This window comes from Brassica napus, chromosome C2 (genome assembly GCF_020379485.1).
Source record: "Brassica napus cultivar Da-Ae chromosome C2, Da-Ae, whole genome shotgun sequence".
Classification (NCBI taxonomy): Eukaryota; Viridiplantae; Streptophyta; class Magnoliopsida; order Brassicales; family Brassicaceae; genus Brassica; species Brassica napus.
This window is the reverse complement of record NC_063445.1, coordinates 5310060-5329097: the sequence shown is the minus strand read 5'-3', so window position 1 is coordinate 5329097 and position 19038 is coordinate 5310060. Positions and strand designations below refer to the sequence as shown.

The following is a 19038-nucleotide window of genomic DNA, read 5'->3' as shown; positions in this document are numbered from 1 at the left end:
CGTTGCCGATCTGGAAATTTTAAAAAGAAAGTGAAAGTTTGGGCCAAAGGCACCACTACATATAAAGAAATGGGGTCACAGCCGAAAGTGATTTAAGTGGAACATAATTGAATGGAATGGATTATTTTTGGTTCCCACTAAAACTTCACCATTAGTTTATAGAACACATGTAACAAAAATCACTCCCAACTCCAACGGATGCACACTTATCTCTTCATCGCTACTCTGAAGCCGGAAGCCCAAAACCGGTAAAAATAATTAAAATTTTGTATTGAACCCTTAACCTATTTTAGTATTAGTTAGCCATTAATCAATTATGCTACAAGAGATTTTGTGAAAGAAGCGGCCGATAATTTTTTTATTGTGAAAAAAGCCGGAAGCACATGTCTCAATAGCTTACCCTCAAAGCCCCTATTGGAAATAATATATACTAGAGATTGATCTGAGCGGATATTAGTTTGTACATTTTATACATCGATATTTATTTTTCATAATTAGTGTTATATATTTTAGATGTATCATAATATAACTAATGATATTCAAAAGACATGGACCGAATCAGGTAATATGACTATTTTGTTACAAATATCCGAATCCGTTTCAGATACATTGGTTATTTAGATATTTTTAGGTTCCTATACATCAGAACTGAATTCATCCAGATCCAGAATGACCCAACCCAAAACCCACACATAAATTTATAATGTTTAAGCGGGACATTGTTTCAAAAAAAAAACGATACCCGAAAAGAACAACATGTACATAAATGGATAGATAATGTTCATTTATAACTGATTTTATAAACTAATAAAAAATCTATTTTTATGTGTTTGGCTAAAATAAGTGAAATAGAAAGAGTGTGTTGTTAAGTAAAATAATTATATGTAGTGAAAATTAAGTGGCAATAAATGTGCACATTTTTATTATTTTGATTTAAGTTATTATTTTATTTACAAAAACATATTTTTGAATTATTTTTTGGCTACATAATTTTCCACTGATTGAAACTCAAATAAAAATGTTTTAATAAACAAACTAAACCAAACGTTTAATCATATGCAAAACCTAGTTATTTAACATTTTTGATTTTATAATTGGCAAAACGTTAATATTGATTAACTAATAAATAAAAATATGCACAATTATTATGGTAATATAATTAATAATGTGAATTATGGTTAAAGTAATATAATTAATGAAATTGTTAAACTAAGTGAAATATGGAAATACAATTAATAGATACTGCTATTCATATATCCAAACAAATTTTATTAAAACTACTATTCAAGTTTCCAAATAATCTCATTGTGTACTTCAACTTTAATAATATAGATATATATATATATGAGAAGGAAAGTGTATTTAATAAAATAGTATATTTTATTGATGATTTGTCTTGTTAACCAATTTTTTTTTTAATTTAATTAAGATGTCAATTTAGCTTATGTAGCAGTTTAAAAATCAATTGAAAAAAATGTTGGTCCAAATTTAATTACTAGGGAACATTATATTAACCCAAAATATAAGAAGCGTGTATTATTTCCTTAAATAAAAGCTATGAAATTACCTAATATGATTAACATATATATGTTAATTAATGACTATGAATAATAAAGATTTGATAACAATTTTTGCATTCTTCTTCATTTTTGTTTAATTTTATATTATTTAAAAAAATAAACAATCACATTAACCATATAATAAAAAAATATTTTTTTTTATATGTTATATTTAGATTTTTTTTAAATGACTTTAAATTACAAAAATGAGGAAACCTTATATGTTATATTTATTTATTTTTAAACGACTTTAAATTACAAAAAATGAAGAAACCTTATATGTTATATTTTTCTGATGTTATATTATTTCTTATATGTTATATTTTTTAAAAAAATTAAAACAAATTTAAATTACAAAATGTAAGTTTTTCTTAAATATATGACTAAAAACATTAAAATGACATGTATAAAAGTCAAAATAATTGAATTGTGGAAACAATACTGTTCACTTTTTTTAAGAATGTGTTCAGTAGAAAAAATAAAGTTTTGTGTCATAATTTGTTTAATTAATGTCCAATCCGATCAACCCATGATATATTAATTATAGTTTAGTTTTACAATTTTTAATAAAAATTGATCCGGTCCATCAAAAAGAAATTATATAATAACAAGAAAAAATTGTATATATATAAATAAAATGATCAAATATATATAACATATTATCGATAATATATACAAATAAACTCATCATGTGTTTTGCGCAGATCATATCCTGGTTATTAATTATTTAGCTATGTCGTTCATTTCAAACCGACGGACCGACAACTATGTGTAAACCACAGTATTCTTAGTTAATTCACTCTGTTATAAACCTTGACGCTTAATTTTCTGTACAGATTATATACATACTAGGGGAAGTCCGCACTTCGCGCGGGATTTGATATATTGTCAAATATATTTTTTAAGTCTGTTTTTGATTTTACTCGATTGTGTTCATTTCTTATTTGGACCAGTTTTTCATAAGAATCTTTTTCAATTGAAGTAATTTCAAATTTGTGTTGTAGAGATTGTGGGATATGGTAATGTTTTTATGTATAATGGTGGTATGGATTTTATTCAGTGTTTTAAAATCCAGCCCGGATTCGCGGTTGAACCGGTGAATATGGTTTCGCGGTTGAACCGGTGAATATGGTGACTCAAATATAATCTGGTTGGGTTTTACAAAAGCTCATTATTTAAAAACCTAGTAAAACCCGCAAAAAACCACTAAAATCCGGAACCCGACTACCGGTTGAACTACTGGTTAAACTAGTAAGTACCTTTTATTTATTTTTTAGATTTCTTAATTATGTTATTAAGATTTTTTTTTATTCATATTAAAAAATAAGGTATTCAGATTTTACTAATATCTTTGTCTGCACCCGGATGTCGAATATGTATCTTCTACTTCTTTTTGATTTTTTTTTTCGTGAATCTCATTTACACTATTTAATTTGTGATTTATTTATTTTTTTAGATTATGATGAAGATTTATGCCATAAGAAAAAAATTAAGTGAACGATGATAGAGAGAACCAAAATTAGTTGATGTAATTTGGTCGGTATTAGTTTATTTTTGTTATCGACATTCTATTACAACAATTTATTATTTAATTTGTGGTTTTTTCTGGATTTAAAGTTCAATTTTACTATTCACATTTCACATTTCACATTTAAATACTTATAGATTTCAAGTCTTGATATTTTATAGTAGATATCTTAACTCCTAACTTGTTACAATATTGTTAAATAGTCTGAATTACTTTTTGATATTTTGTATGTTAAATGATAATAAAAAAATAAAAAAAGTTAAGTGTTTTCTAAATATTCTTAAAACATAAAATATATATATTATATTTTAATAGCTAATATATTATTATTTAATTAAATTAATTAATTTATTAACTTATTAACTTACGGTTCGATGACCTTGTAAGTCTTCCAATTCAGTTTCCATGTCGGATTTCAAAATATTGGTTTTATTGTATTAGTCTGAACTTTACGACTATCAAGTTTTAATGCCTAAGTTATAATTAGGCATTGGTATTTGTTAAACTAACACATTCATCAAGCTATAATAATAAACTAATCATTAGTCTGAGAAACACTTCACATACACTTATCTGCAATGTAAAATTGAATTAAAAAATTTGTTCCACAATAATTCCTCATAAGATTTATAATACTCTTAATCATCTGGAGAATCCATTTTATGGATTCTCTTATTCTACAATATAAGTGGATGGTAATGGAGTATCTGAAACGTAGGAAAAAAAAGTAAATATTATAGATTTTTATAAATAAACATTTACTCAAATTTCTAGGCGAGAAACAAAAAAGAAGCTAACTTATAATACACAAAACTGGTGAATTTGATTTGTGAAAACAGTTTGAATCGGAGAAGAAGTGGTAGGCTAATATGTGTAATTTACAAAATAGAAACAGTATAGAGAAGAATACAATAGAAGGAGATGAAGAAGACCCATCGGAGGCAACTGACTGACGTGGATGACATAGAAGAACATAATCTTAGCTTTAAAGATAAAGACGTTGTTTTGAGCTTTCGACCATGAAACAAAAGTTGCTGTGAATATAAAATAATTTACAAAATTTAGTTGGGAGTGACCCACCAAACGTGAGACCCATCAAAGCTTTTGTGACCCAACCAAAACTGGACCATTATTATAGTTAACTAATGATGAAATGATGACGATACAGCATGCCGGCCTTATGAGCTCTCTCCCTTTCTTCACATTACAGGCCACACCGAACCTAAGAAGTCAGGATTCGACCGTGTTGGCACCACAACCAGCTTTCAAGTCGGAGAACATAAGGTTCAAGGTGGCCATTCATTGTGTGTGGGTTTCAAAGGCACTATAATGATGAGTAGCAGGAGGCTTGAGTTTCAGGGAGGAATATATCCTTAAAAAAATTCCTCAGTAACCACAGAGTTTGCTCATGAGTGAAAATGCAGTTGCAACAGCTAATCAGTACACTTCATCTTTGTTAAGCGTTTCAATTAGACAATCAGACAACTGCACATACTCTTGACCTGAAACGGGTATGTAGGCGTAACATCTAAAGGACACTCCTACAATGTATCATAACTTTATCAGACAATGAAACATAGATCATGTCGAGGTTAAAAGGAAGAAGCACGTACCCAAACAATCTCTTGTATGTCTTGACATCAATCTATAGTGTTGTGATACTTCTTCAGCATCACCCATATTTATACTCAAATGTTGAGTAAACGCCTGGGGAAAAGACAGAAAGAAATAAAATCAAACCTAAGTGGGCAACTTATAAAGAGCCTGAAGCATATTCTCAGTGAACCTTCAAGCTTCAAAATGGCTCGGAGGAATCAAAAAGATGTATTTCTTTGAATAGCATATACTTGCCTAAACCAAGTATTTTTCTTTTATCATTCCTAGGGCAGTTCCACCTAGGCCAAGAGCTCAAACAATATCTGGAATAATAAAATAAATAGTATTGATCCAAAACGAAAATGATGACATCTCTAGTCTAAAATTAAGTAAAACTGACATGTTGACCACTATATCCGCTAATGGTTCCAGACTAAAATTAAGTAAAACTGACCTGTTGACCACTATTTATTATTGGAGAAAATTATAGTTCTCTACAATGACTGAGCTCTCATAACTCATAATTTTTTCTCTTCCTTTATATATGTATGACATTGATGTTGTTTTTCTTCTTGGTTTCTCTTGTGCTAGGATGATGGAAGGGATGTGAGGGGTGAAAATGGCTGCCGGAGAGGAACAGATGCAAGGATCTTACTTCTCGGGGAAGGGCTCTCATAATTGTTAGTGTTGTCATATCAAGAACAACTCGAGTTGCTGAGATCAGCTTCTCCTTATCCACTTTGCTACGGCAGCCTACCACATATCGAGGACCGCTGCTAGCTTTGACAATCACTATGAGGGCACAAGAACAAGACATTCAATGAGTAATAATCTCACAGAAGCAAAATAGGGTTATTAGCTAGAGAGAGAGAAAGGTCGAAGGACTTCTCCAATGATCTGAGCAACACTTTGAAGAGACTTGAGATCATCTTCAGTTTTGTTGAATTCCTTTTTAGATCCTCTCAAGTTATCCCTAGCTGCAAGACCACAAGGAGACCTAGATTCAATGCAAATCAAACCCTTTTTGAAATAAAGTACAGATTCGATAGAAGGATGCAATTGAATCTGGGCGAATTCGAATAGGGCGGAGTAAACTGATTCGAATCTGTTCGAACTCGGGACTCGAGCTCTTTTGAGTTTTTTTTCCGATAATTGGCCACTGCAGCGGTACGACGTCTAGCGTCTAGCGGCATCGTCTCCGTCGCTAGGAACAGGAACAGAAGCGGGTATTGGTGTACGGTTTTCGGAGGAAGCTCAAGTGACAGAGAGATGTTGGGGATGAGATTAGGGTTTTGAAGTGAAGAAGAGATGGCTTACATAAAACGGCAAAGTAGAGAGAGCTCGAGAAGAAACGACATGAACAGCAGCTCGCTCCATGGATTAGCCATGAATATTCGTCTTCCATAGCCTTCTGAAACTCTATGGTTAGTTTATCGAAGTAACGGCTGAAGCAGAGGATGAACCCTATAAATCACAATTCTTGAAGACGAAGCGTGTAACTTTTCGGAATCCGATAATGGTCCATCAGCCCAATTAACAAACATACAAATTCCTTTCAATAACCGTGAAGCCAAAAAAAAAACACAAACTAAAAGAAGAAAAATAACTGAGAGGACACATGTCATGGTAGGAAGAGATGAATTAGTGATGTAGCAGCATTGGAGAGAGGCAAACATATTTTTATATATATATATAGATAGTTAAACTTTATAGATGCATGTAACTAATACTGTATAGAGAAACGGTTTATAACTAACCGTTGTCATATACCAATTATCATTCCATATTGGCTTTCCAATGTTCTTTGTAATGATTACATTAGATGTCATTAATAAAGTTACTTTTGTCGAAAAAAAAAATAGAAACCATCTAACTTTATAAAATTGTATATAATAAACTGCAGTTTTGATTCAATATTATGCTAATCTTACTTATGAAAACTTACACACATTATAAATACTCTCTACTTTATAAATAAACTAGATTTGAACTCGCAGATCCGTGCGGATATATTGTTGTTTTTATAATAACATTTAAAATATAAAATAAGTTATAAATATATATTTTTAATATAATTATTTACTTATATAATATTATTTGAAATTTTACATTTGTTGAAAATTATTTTTGATGAAATTGTACAAATCATATATTAATGTAGTATTTTGTTTATTTATTTAAAAACACAACATCATATTAATAGTTTAATTTTAAACATTAGTTTTATATGAATTAATACAAATGTTACTAGTTTTTTAAAGAAAATTTTATTCTCAAAATGTTTATATGTGACTAAATTAAATTATTTAATATTTTATTTTAAAAATATTATTTTATATAATGTATAATATTTCCGTTTGGTATTTCTATTTTTACTAAAAAATCAAACACAAAATGTTACAACCAATAAACTATTATATGTTTTGTTTTATATAAAAATTTAATATGATAATTTAAGTGCTATATGATTTAATTTAAAAATTAATTACTAAAATATATATAAAATATGGTGTAGATTAAATATGATAAACAATCAAATGATAATTGCCTAATAGAAATATATTTGTTTAGATGTATATTGGTTTTGTTGGGAAAATATCATATATAAGTAAATATATGATGTTTAATTAATTTTTTCATAAATGGTCTAACATAGACTTTGTATGGAAGATAAAAAAATAAAATCCTAAATTAATAGATTAGATGTTTAAACGTTTTTATATATGACAAATCTAGCTTCCAAACAACCCTAGCATATGTATAGCAACCAAGGTTTTTAAACTATACATTTTTATAATATAGCATCCAAAGAACGAATTTTATATTTATATTTTTTTTAACGTTGATTTATTATGATATTAAATTTATGATATGAAAAGAATTATATAGACGATTCGACAACCGACAATACTACCTACCTTACGAGGATCTACGCCTAACTACATCACTTGAGCCGTCCTATGAAGATCCACACCCGACCAGATTTACTTGCACCATGTTGAAGATCTCTTGTAAGCCTTTCTTCCGTAGTCTGCATAATTGTTTAATAAATCGGTTTCTCCGGGACTTGAAACCCGGATTTCCTGTAATCCGCAAGAAATTGCATAGGAACCTAGACCTGAGTATAAAAGCCATTAAACGTTAACCACTAGGATACGGTGCTTCCACATTATATTTATACTTAGTTTCCACAAATCTAAGAGCATGTTTATCCTAAGAAATCTAATGAGTTTCTTATGTTTTTTTGTCTAAAAAATAAAAATAAAAAAGCAAACCAATCGCGGGTCGCCAGGAATCAGTGGGGGCCCGCAAACAGTGTAAGAAAGTCGCTAAAATCGGTTTTTAATTAATAGTTTTTGTAACAGATCCTTAAAAATTTTGTGAGGATCCACGCAATAAGAACCTCACTAAGGACCCCGGATAAACATGCTCTAACATCCAAACAATCAAATTGATATTATTCCAAAAAATTAAAATGATGTGTAAAAAATACCAAGAAAATTCAAATATCCAGATTTTACTATCTACGATATTGGAATACTCTAAACATGATATCCCAAAAAAATCCCACTATGATATTTTTATTCGAAACTTCATTAACAAACTATTGTTTTTAATTCCCAAGCAATACATGTTTTCTATTAAACCTAAAAAGCGTGACCTTCAAAATGGGTCAATTGTTTAATATACATACCACGAATCTAAGACAATTTAGTAATCATAGTTAGGCTCATTATCAAAATCTAAAATTTAATTTTAAACGGTAACATGATCCAAATTACTATTAAGTGTTAATATATGTGAATTGTAAGAATATAAAATTTAAAAGTGATAACATTCGTATAAAATTAATAAAATTTAAGAGTGTTCTAATTTCGGAATATATTTTTCATGTAAAATAAATGGTGCGGCATATTCATTTACAAAACTTTCAAACAACAAAGGTTTTCAGAAACTATATATTGTGGTAATTTATACAACCATACTAATTTGTAACATTTATAAACAAATAGAATATACAAACGATCCACTTGAATAAAAAATAGTGTAACTAATATCACTTATTTATAGATCAACCAACAATACAATATAAACAAGATTATACATATATAAACATGTATTAACCGAAAATATTTAAATGTTATATATAACAAATTAAAATAACACCCACACATAAGTCTAGTTTTTCATTATTTTTAGAGGTTCTTTGCTAGACAATATGTTTTACAGAAACTGTTTTGGAAAATTGTAAATATATTATGTTTTCTCACCTATGATTTAGATAAATACCATAATAGCATATTATGGTAACATATTATATTATAAAATCATATTCGTGAATATTTTGTCAACGATATATATACAAGGAGCTTAATGTCTTTGTAATCAACATAAGTGAGTACAAAAACAAAAATTTAACAATAATATATACTAGAAAAAATATACATATTAGTATATACTTTGTTGGTTTATCATATGGTTGTAGTTTTACAACTAAATGAATATGTTTAAATGTGCATATATACACTTATATTTGTCATGGGAGACTTCTTGCTAGACCTGATCTTGTATATAATATATTGCATTGTTTCTTTTGGGATCTATATATAAATATATTGTTGCATGAGCTCGAGGAACCAATTTGCCTAGTGAACATAGTTTATATATAGCACATTAAGTTACTAAGAGAAAACAAACACTCTAAAAATGTATCTTCCATTTACGATTCTCCTACCATTTGTCTTCACAATATTGTCACCTTATTTCGTATCTCTCACACACTCCAAAGTTGCTCGACTTGGTATTTCCACAACAACGAGACCGACAGAAACAGTATTTGCCTCTGCTGATAATTCTGATCTCAATTTCTTCTACTACCATCAGAATCTCGACCATTCTACATTCACCCCGAAAAGTTATCAGACGTTTCGGCAAAGATACGTCATCAATGCCAAGCACTGGGCTGGATCCAAAGCCAACGCACCTATATTAGCTTTTCTTGGAGAGGAAGCGTCAATAGAGTCTGATTTGTACGTCAGTTTTTTCCAAGATAATGGTCCTCGTTTAAAAGCCCTTCTCGTCTACGTAGAGGTGTGCGTCTTTATATATGAATATACACTAAGAACTCTATAAAATTAATAATATAAAAATAACAATATTTTATTAATTTATACATATATATATATATATATATATTCAGAATATTTTTTATACAAAAAAAGTAGCCGGTTTTCTTATTAGATTATTTAGTGTATAAAAGACATGTACCATATACTGTAAATACGTTGTATAATCTGATAAAATAATATTAAATTTTTCTAAATATCAAGAAATAATAAATATGGATTCTATTTTGAATAAAAAGAAAAATATATATATATATATATATATATAAATTATATATATATATATATATATATATAATCTATGTTTACATACGATTTTACTTAAAATATTATCTTATCATTTAATAAAAAAATTGCCATATTTTGAATCGACTCAACTTGAAACCAATAAAATTTATAATGTATTAATTTATCATGTATAGAGTTTCTATTGTACTAGTCTTTTATACTGCATATGTATAAAATGTATACTCTATTGTATGCAGCATAGGTATTATCAGGGGCGGACGTACGTTGATGGGTACGGGGTCACGTGCCCCCGACTGATTATATAAATTTTGTGTTTAATGTTCGTGCTCTTTGGTCAAATATCTCAGTTGTTTAAGTTTGCCCTGTTTCTAGCTTGTGTGAAAGGTTCGATTTTCCTCGCCAGAAGCTTTTAATATAACATTTTATTTCCTGCCATATTAGTTTCTTGCGGTCCCATTAAATGAAACGTAATCTATTCTCTCTGTGTTTAATTTGTTTTGCATGATTTTTTTCCTTCTTGCTCTTTGAAACTATTTCATACTTTTATTCAATTATTTTTATACTAGAGTCGATAGAGAATAAATTTTTAAAACAACCTAAGTATTTTTTCATGAACAAAAAGATGATTCACAAAAAATAAAAAAGAATTATACTTTAAAATAAATATTTAATTACTATTTGGCTAATATATAATACTCCATCCGTTTCACAAAGATATATTTTCTAGTGTTTTCACACATATTAAGAAAACATATTAAATCACTATATTAAATGTATCGTTTTCTGTAATTTTCAAGTTTCAATAACTTTTAACCAATAGTAATTCAATAAAGTCAATTAATTTTACTGAAGTTTACAATTTTTTTTATAGAAAACATAAAACTTCTATTTTTGTGAAACAAATTTTTTTTCTAAAATATCTATTTTAGTGAAACGGAAATAATATTATCTAAAACGTTAATATTAAAAAATATAATATATTTATAATATTGTGCCCCCAATTAAAAGAATTTCTAGATCCGTCACTGGGTATTATGGGAAGTCTGTGCCATTTGGATCGGCGGAAGAAGCACTGAAGAACGCCAGTACGTTGGGGTATTTGAACGCAGCACAAGCTCTGGCAGACTATGCCGCGATTCTCATGCACGTTAAGGAGAAATATTCTGCGAAACATAGCCCAATTATCGTCGTCGGGGGATCCTATGGTGGAAGTAAGTCCATGTTATTATGTGGTTTAACCAATCTAATAATTTCTCTTTAACAAGTTACAATATATGGAATATTGTTTCGAGAAGAGTATTGTACATAATGATCCCCTTCAACGGTAATTTTATATAGTTAAAAAACATATGAATAAAAATACGGTACCTTAAATAATGACAATCCTTTTTCATGGTACAAAAGTGTTAGCGGCGTGGTTCAGGCTAAAATATCCACATATAGCACTTGGGGCATTAGCATCCTCAGCTCCTCTTCTCTACTTCGAAGATACTCGTCCTAAATTTGGTTATTATCATATCATAACCAAAGTATTCAAGGTACTAAATTATATTAAAATATTAGACCATCTCAACATATTAATTTTTTATTCGGTTTGATATATGATAATTAACTCATTTCATTTATGACATTCTCATTAAAATTTTGCTGTTAAAAGCTTAGTCTTGACTAATATGATTTCCTAAAATATATTTTACAAGGAAACGAGTAAGAGATGTTATAAAACAATCCGTAAATCTTGGAAAGAGATTGATAGAGTTGCTGCCAAATCCAACGGTCTCTTGATCCTTAGCAAAAAATTCAAAACTTGCGCGTACGTAAGAATGATAGTGTTTCTTTCTCATGCTTCTAAATAGTAACCTACACTAGTTCTTAAGCTGTTCTGTAACAAAAACAAATTTCAGTCCATTGAGCCGTACTTCGATATCAAAGACTTTTTGGACTCAATATACGCAGAATCAGTTCAATTCAACGGGAATCCCGGTGATTGGGTGGCTACATTATGCAACGCAATCGACAACCCACCAAACCGTAAAAATTATGTACTTGACCGGATTTTTGCAGGTGTTGTTGCCTATTTTGGCAACCAATCTTGCTATGATACTGATTTGGTTATACAGCCCTCAAACAATGCAATTGCATGGAGTTGGCAGGCATGTAAACTTTGGGTTATAAAGCATATACATAAATTAATGCTATTATTCTAATCAATATATGGAAGAGTTAACTTATACTAATGATCTATCAATAGGGCTGCAGCGAAATAGTGATACCAATAGGACATGACAAACACGACACAATGTTCCAAACGGCTCCGTTTAATATGACCAGTTTTATTGACGACTGTAAGTCCAAATATGGTGTTTCTCCTCGGCCGCATTGGATCACGACTTATTTCGGCATTCAAGTAGTTAACTAATTTTAAAAGTCATATTATAAAAGGGTAGTTAATTTGATAGAAACTAATTAGTCATGTACAATATATTTATCACAGGATATCAAGTTAATTCTCCGAAGATTTGGGAGCAACATCATTTTCTCTAATGGATTAGCAGATCCTTACAGCGTCGGCGGGTAACTAAACATAACAAATTTTACATCATCTGTTTAAATAGGTTACTGAATCAATACATATTATGGGCTTTCAGAGTTTTGGAGAATGTTTCAGGTAGTGTAGTCGCCATCAAGACACTTAATGGTAATTTGTTGAAAATTTCAGTTTAAATCAACCATTACTCAAAAGTCGAGTAAGAATTGAATTTCTTTGATACTGCGAACAGGAACACATTGTCAAGACCTCAGCTCGAGGAGAAAAGACGATCCTAAATGGCTGGTGATGCAAAGAGAAAAAGAAATTAAAACAATTGAATCTTGGATTTCAACCTATCAAAAAGATCTAAGAGGTTCAACATGTCATAATAAGCTTGGGTTATAATATATAGTCTTCGTAAACAAATAAATTAAAAGTTCATAATATATCTTTAGTATGTAGGTCAATATTTTGTACTTGTCGTGGAGTCGGTCACTCGTCTTTAAAAATAAAATGGATATAAAACTGTTATGAACCAGGAGATTATGATTTGTAGTGTTTTCATTAATCTACGACGGTGTAATCTCTTATATAAGAAACCTCTATGTTATGAATAAAAATAGACTTTTTCATTACTTTTATAACACACGAAACCATAAATCCCTAAGCTAATATCCAAATCGAAAAACCCTAAAACCTTAACCCTAGCCGGCGATCCGACGAACCCTAAACCCCGATCGTGTCTCTTGTTCCCGCATCTGTTACAGCTCGCGTCCCCGATCAGCTTCCGTCCAAGGCGTTCCTGATCCTAACTCAGACGTTCGTGACCTGAGAGCAGCTCCAGCACGCGACCTCTTCCTCGTTCGCGACAGCACCAGACAGCTCGCGTCCGACAATCAAGGCGTTCCTGATCAAGCAACAAAGGACGTCTGTGACCCGATAGAAGCGACTCGATCCATTCCAGCTCGTGTCCCGTTCGTGTCCAGCTTGCGACTCAACTCCTTTGGTGGTCCGATTCAACAATCATCTAAGGTTAAAAGGTAATTCAAAACCTAAGAACCCATAATCGAACATGGATTGATTGATAAAGAATGAAACCCTAAAACCATAATCTTTATGGATCAAAACCATAGGGTAATAGATCAAAAATCCTAATTGAGTAAATCGAAGATCTAAAAGTTCGATACCCCAAACCCTAAATCATGTTCCTACATGATTAAAACCCCAAATCGGTTTTTACAAGTTAAAATCCGATAAACCCTAACTCTATATCTATAAACCCTAAAAATTATAAGTATCATAATTAATTATACTATAACTATCAAATCACATATTAAAACCCTAATCGAATATTTTGAAATCAAAAATGTTTTCGGTTTTAATCATTGAGGTTTTAAATCTGATTGAATCTGATGCTATGTTGCTAGAATTGTTTGACCGTTAAATTGATAGATTTATTTTCTCATCCTGATTGGTTAATTGTTAATATGATTTAAAATTGTTTAAGCCGACCAGCCTGCTAAAACACTGATTGAATCCGTTAGGTTGCTAGCTTGCTTTGCTTATATAATCCAATAGGTTGATAGATTGATTGAGGTTTACTTTTTTAAAATCTGAATGATCTGATTGCATGATTCTTGAGGTTTAATATCATCTGCTAGGATTGATAGTTTTGTAATCTGATATGTTTTAAATAGAAACCCTAAATAATCCCTATGATAGGTTATATTGATCTGATTTGGATGTCTTTGAGAATTGAGAATCCGTATGCTAGGTTGATAGATTCATGATAAAATCTAATGTCTTGAGGTTTAAGATTGTATGCTAAGTTCGATTAAATTAATTGATCTGATTATATATTTTTGAGGTTTGATAAATTCAGGTACTAGATAAATTATTTACACATGGTTTATGCTAAATACCAATCAGCTTTGAAACTGATTTATTGAAATTCATGCTTGAAATCTATATTCTAGTATTGTTAAAATCAGGCTTGAAACTGATTCATTGAAATTCATGCTTGAAATCTATATTTTAGTATTGTTAAAATCAGCCTTGAAACTGATTGAGTGATTAATAAATATTTTTACTAGTCTTGCTAAAATCCATTGATTGTTAAACCCTAATTGCATGATTAATTGAATCCGTTTTTGCTAGTCTTGATAAACCATAATATTATGACCACATAGAAATAGTATTGCTGAGACTTGTTAGAAATTGACTGATTGATTAAATGCCTTTAAGATTGATAGTCTCATTGTCCTCACAAGATTGAAATCCGAATTGATTGTTTTTAAGAGTAAGGCCGCATGAAAATTATACCTAAATATTGAGTGATTTATGATTTGAGATGTCGAAAATCAACCTGAATTTTGTTGCCCTAAATCTCTCTGGAGATAATTATTTACGGTGGGCATTGGATACAAAGATTATCCTAAAGTAAAAAAAAAAGACTTGGTGAATGTATCATAGAAGACAATAATTCCAATGAGAGGGCAATATTAATTATTAGCCATCATCTTATTAGGAGTCTTAAAGATCAGTATCTGACTATAGAGAATCCTCTAAACCTTTGGACAGAGTTAAAAATCGAGATATGATCACCAAAGAAAGGTGTTATTACCAAAGGCCCTATTTGATTGGAGGAATCCCAGAATCCAGGACTATAAGTCCGTGGATGAGTCTATTGCTAGATGTGCAAAATAATGGATTACTGATGAGAAACAGTGAATTGAGACCTCCTGAATTAACCCCATTACCTGATACCAACAAGGCCGCAGAAGAAAAAAAAAAGTAACCACGTCCAGAATGATAGACCACACGGTCATGGCCGTGGAGGGTGGAAAGGACGTGGCCATGACCACTATAACACATTTGGCCGTGGGAATCACTATGCCAGAGGCCGTGGGTATCAACCCAATTTGAGCCATGGTCAAGGCAGTGGCCGTGGTATATCCTTTAAACCACAAAGCTCGACCAAATCAGTGTGTCATAGATGTGGAATGGGGAACCATTGGGCTAAGATATGAAGGACTCCCAAACATTTTTGTGACCTCTATCAAAGAGAGTCTGAAAGGGAAGAATCCTGAAACCCACTTGGTCTATAAAGATGGTGAAAATAATTTCGAACATGATCAAGATGATCTTATGGAATATGAGACATATGATTGCCTAAAAAAATCAAGTTGATAATCTGATTTCGACATCAAACTTGTGTGATTGCTTTGCTTGTATGATTTCTCTGATTTTTATCTCCTTAAATTTATTTCTATTACATTGTCTGCTTAGATTAAATGAATGAATGATTTTTCTATATGAGTACACTGAAAAACGCCAATATAAGTACTAAAGCAGGTATCGCCAGTCTGAAAGAAGACTATGGCTAGGCTAATATATTATTGCCTAAGGGTATGCATCTAGAAATCAATGATGCCTTATATTCACCCAGATCTAAGAGCAAGAGCAGCCTATTGTGTTTTAAAGATATAAGAATGAATTGTTTCCATATTGAAACAATGGGCGAAGGAAACAAAGAGTTCCTTCAGATATATGTATAAAATCGCCCAAGGCCATAATAAGTCCTAAAGACTATACATGCATCCTCTACTGACCTAGACTATGCATAGATCAGTATGATAGAGGCTAAAAGCCTGCGAAAATATACACTTTATGGCACGACCGGATTGGCCATCCTGGTCCAAACATGATGCGAAAATTGATGTTCAAAAAGCACACATTAAAAGATAAGAAGAGTTATCCCAAAGAATCTCACGTGTGTAGCATGTACACAAGGGAAACTCATTAGGCCATCACCAGTAAAACGGCTACGAGCCCCTTTTTCATAAATAAAGACTATATGTCTAGATAATACTGGTGAATACATGTCTCAAGCGTTTAAATGATTATGGTATGTGCATGGGGGTAAGTGTGGACAATTCTGTGATACATGTCCATACCAAGAACGGCTTGGCCGAAATCTTTTAAAACGCAAATAGCTGATTGATAGACCATAACTTATGAGGTTAAAATTCTCATTCACAGCTTGGGCCACACGAAATTTACATGCACCTAATTTAATACGCATCAGGCCATTTAGTGAGCATAGATATCCCCTATCACAATTATTAATGGGTCAAGAGCCAGACATACCCCATCATAAGACATTTGGATGTGCTATCTATGTACTAATTGCTCCACCACAGAGAACTAAGATGGGACCTCAAAACGAGGATGGGGATATATGTTGGATATGATTCTCCCTGTTATAAACCATTTAGTGATCGACCCATTTATCAGCCCGTGTAGCAAGACGGGCCAAGCCCATCCGCAGGATCATACTGGCGCCTATCTACTCTTGTGTTTATCTACATTATAGTTGGTGTTTATCTTACGTATTGCTAGTCATTATCTAGTTAAGAATAAGTACGATCTCATGTCGATCCAGTACTTAGACCATCATTACCATATGTATATGAAGACCAGTTGGTCGACCTAATAATACACACAGGTTCCCCTCTTCATTCACAACACTCCCACAATAATAAAGTACTTTGAGCCAACTATGGGTGATTATATTTGAGACCAGGTACATGGATTATTTTAAGACCAGGAGGAGAAAAAAATAATAAAGCTGGTAAAAGAATAGTAAAAGAAATAGAATGGAATCAACCATCAATGTCTTGGCAAGATCCCCGGACTAAAGAATATGAAATAGACGTCCAAAGATTATATATTTACAAAGATAGCTAATCAAATGCCAGACACATTTGCTGACCCAAAAAAGAATGACTAAGTCATATATAAACCAGCTTGTAAAGCACCAACGAATTTGATGTCCAAGAAAAGACACAGTCAAGTTGCTACAGAGTCTAGACAACGTATGAAACGTGGTAGACCAAATAGGTTCCAAAAGATAAATATCTTCGAAAACAAAAGAAAGGTGCAGAGGCCGGCCAGCTCTAAGGTACAAGTGCCAAACAATGTAGCTTGGAACGCCAAGCTGCAAAGTATTAAAGGTCCTGATAATAATGAATCTCAATCAATTATATCATGTCTGGAACATAATAGAACCAATAAGGAATGTCGACATAAGATGATTTATTTGCATACAAGGTAGCACTTGAATTTATGAATATAAGCGAGGATCATGAACTCACGTCAATATAAGAGTGTGCACTCGTAGAACAGATTGGATTGAATGGAAACGTGGGGTTAAATAGTTTAAGGAAGAAAGACGTATTTGGCCATATGATTAAGACGCCATATGGTGTTAAAACCAGTGGATATAAATGGGTCTTGTGAGGAATAGAAATCGTGAGATATAAAGCTGATGTTGCACAAGGATTTTCACAAAGACCAATAATAGATTATGAGGAGATATACTCCCATGTGGTGGATGCAACTACTTTTAGATTTCTCATAAGTCTGGCTATATAAGAGAGAAAATTAGACTTGCAGCAAGTTGATGTAGTGACTGCATATTTATATGGTCCACCGGATAATGAAAGTACTAGAGGGTATTGGGCTGAAAGTAGGGGTGGGCATATCGGTTTAGTATCGGGTTCGGTTTGGGTTCGGTTTGGTTTGGTTAATTTGGGTTTTATAAAACTCAACCCAACTAAAACCAAAGTAGCTTTGGTTTGGGTTCGGTTTGGGTTTAGTTTGGTTCGGTTTAGTTCGGTTTGGTTTACATTTAGTTTGGTTTTCTTTAAAAATCTATGAAACAAAAACAACTCGATGACAAAACTCTTAACCACGTCAAAGGAAGAAATACATAATAATCAAATAGCAGACTATTTGTAATCTAATTAGCGTAACAAAGACTTGTAAGCATTCTAAAACCTATTATCTAAAAGACTATTTGCATCAACCTTTTTGTTTTTATTGATCCTATAATAACTGTTACATAATTTAGAGAATGAAAATTGGAGAAGATGAGTGAAACGAGATGGCTACGATTTAGATGCTTATAGTTTTTTAAGTTTTGTTTTCAGTACAATCCTTAGGTATTAGGATTATTTGAATCATATTTGGATTTTTTTAAAAATATATGGAAGTTAAGAAAAAATGGAAAACAAAACTTTAACGAAAATTTACAATATGTTTACATATATATATATATATATATATATTTATATATATATATATTTATAGATAAAAATATATTGGATTATTGGTTTGGTTCGGTTTGAACCCAAACCAAACCAAACCATTCGGGTTGAGTAAAACATGAACCAATTGGGTTATGTAAAGAGCATGGTTTGGTTTGGATCGGTTTAACTTCGGTTGGTTTGGTTTGGATCGGTTCAGTTTGGGTTTTTTGCCCACCCCTAGCTGAAAGTACAACAATTTCTCAAGAACAATATTGATAATCATCAAAGTATATGATCTGAATATCCTAGGAACCTCTGGATATAATTTCCCAAACAGTTGAATATCTCAAGAAAGAGT

The 19038-nt window shown here is 31.3% G+C and overlaps 1 protein-coding gene and 1 non-coding gene across 7 annotated transcripts; one reads left to right on the top strand and one right to left on the bottom strand.

Moving 5' to 3' along the window:
* Positions 1-4107: 4107 nt before the first annotated feature.
* Positions 4108-6397, bottom strand: LOC106385240. 6 transcript variants are annotated; one of them, XR_007319000.1, is made up of 5 exons: positions 6001-6356; positions 5569-5660; positions 5138-5475; positions 4701-5006; positions 4108-4628 (listed from the first exon to the last, which is right to left on the bottom strand). It is a non-coding gene; the product is annotated as an uncharacterized LOC106385240 (transcript). The 6 variants fall into 6 exon arrangements; XR_001277142.3 differs by having other exon boundaries at positions 4701-4794; positions 4874-5006; positions 5138-5660; positions 6001-6355; XR_007318999.1 differs by having other exon boundaries at positions 4701-5475; positions 6001-6369.
* Positions 6398-7221: 824 nt separating this feature from the next.
* LOC106406889 (lysosomal Pro-X carboxypeptidase-like) lies at positions 7222-13173 on the top strand. The gene is made up of 10 exons (XM_013857611.2): positions 7222-9774; positions 10295-10299; positions 11076-11269; positions 11463-11596; positions 11759-11875; positions 11963-12211; positions 12310-12465; positions 12553-12632; positions 12707-12756; positions 12839-13173. The coding sequence occupies exons 1-10, from the start codon at positions 9391-9393 to the stop codon at positions 12991-12993; spliced, it is 1524 nt and encodes a 507-aa protein (XP_013713065.2). The 5' UTR covers positions 7222-9390; the 3' UTR covers positions 12994-13173.
* The last annotated feature ends 5865 nt before the right edge of the window (positions 13174-19038 follow it).

Coding starts and splice junctions, on each gene's coding strand:
- LOC106406889 (XM_013857611.2), top strand. CDS start 9,391: ATGTATCTTCCATTTACGATTCTCCTACCATTTGTCTTCACAATATTG. Junction 11,597..11,758: donor TCATAACCAAAGTATTCAAG/GTACTAAATTAT, acceptor ATATTTTACAAG/GAAACGAGTAAGAGATGTTA. Junction 11,876..11,962: donor AATTCAAAACTTGCGCGTAC/GTAAGAATGATA, acceptor AACAAATTTCAG/TCCATTGAGCCGTACTTCGA.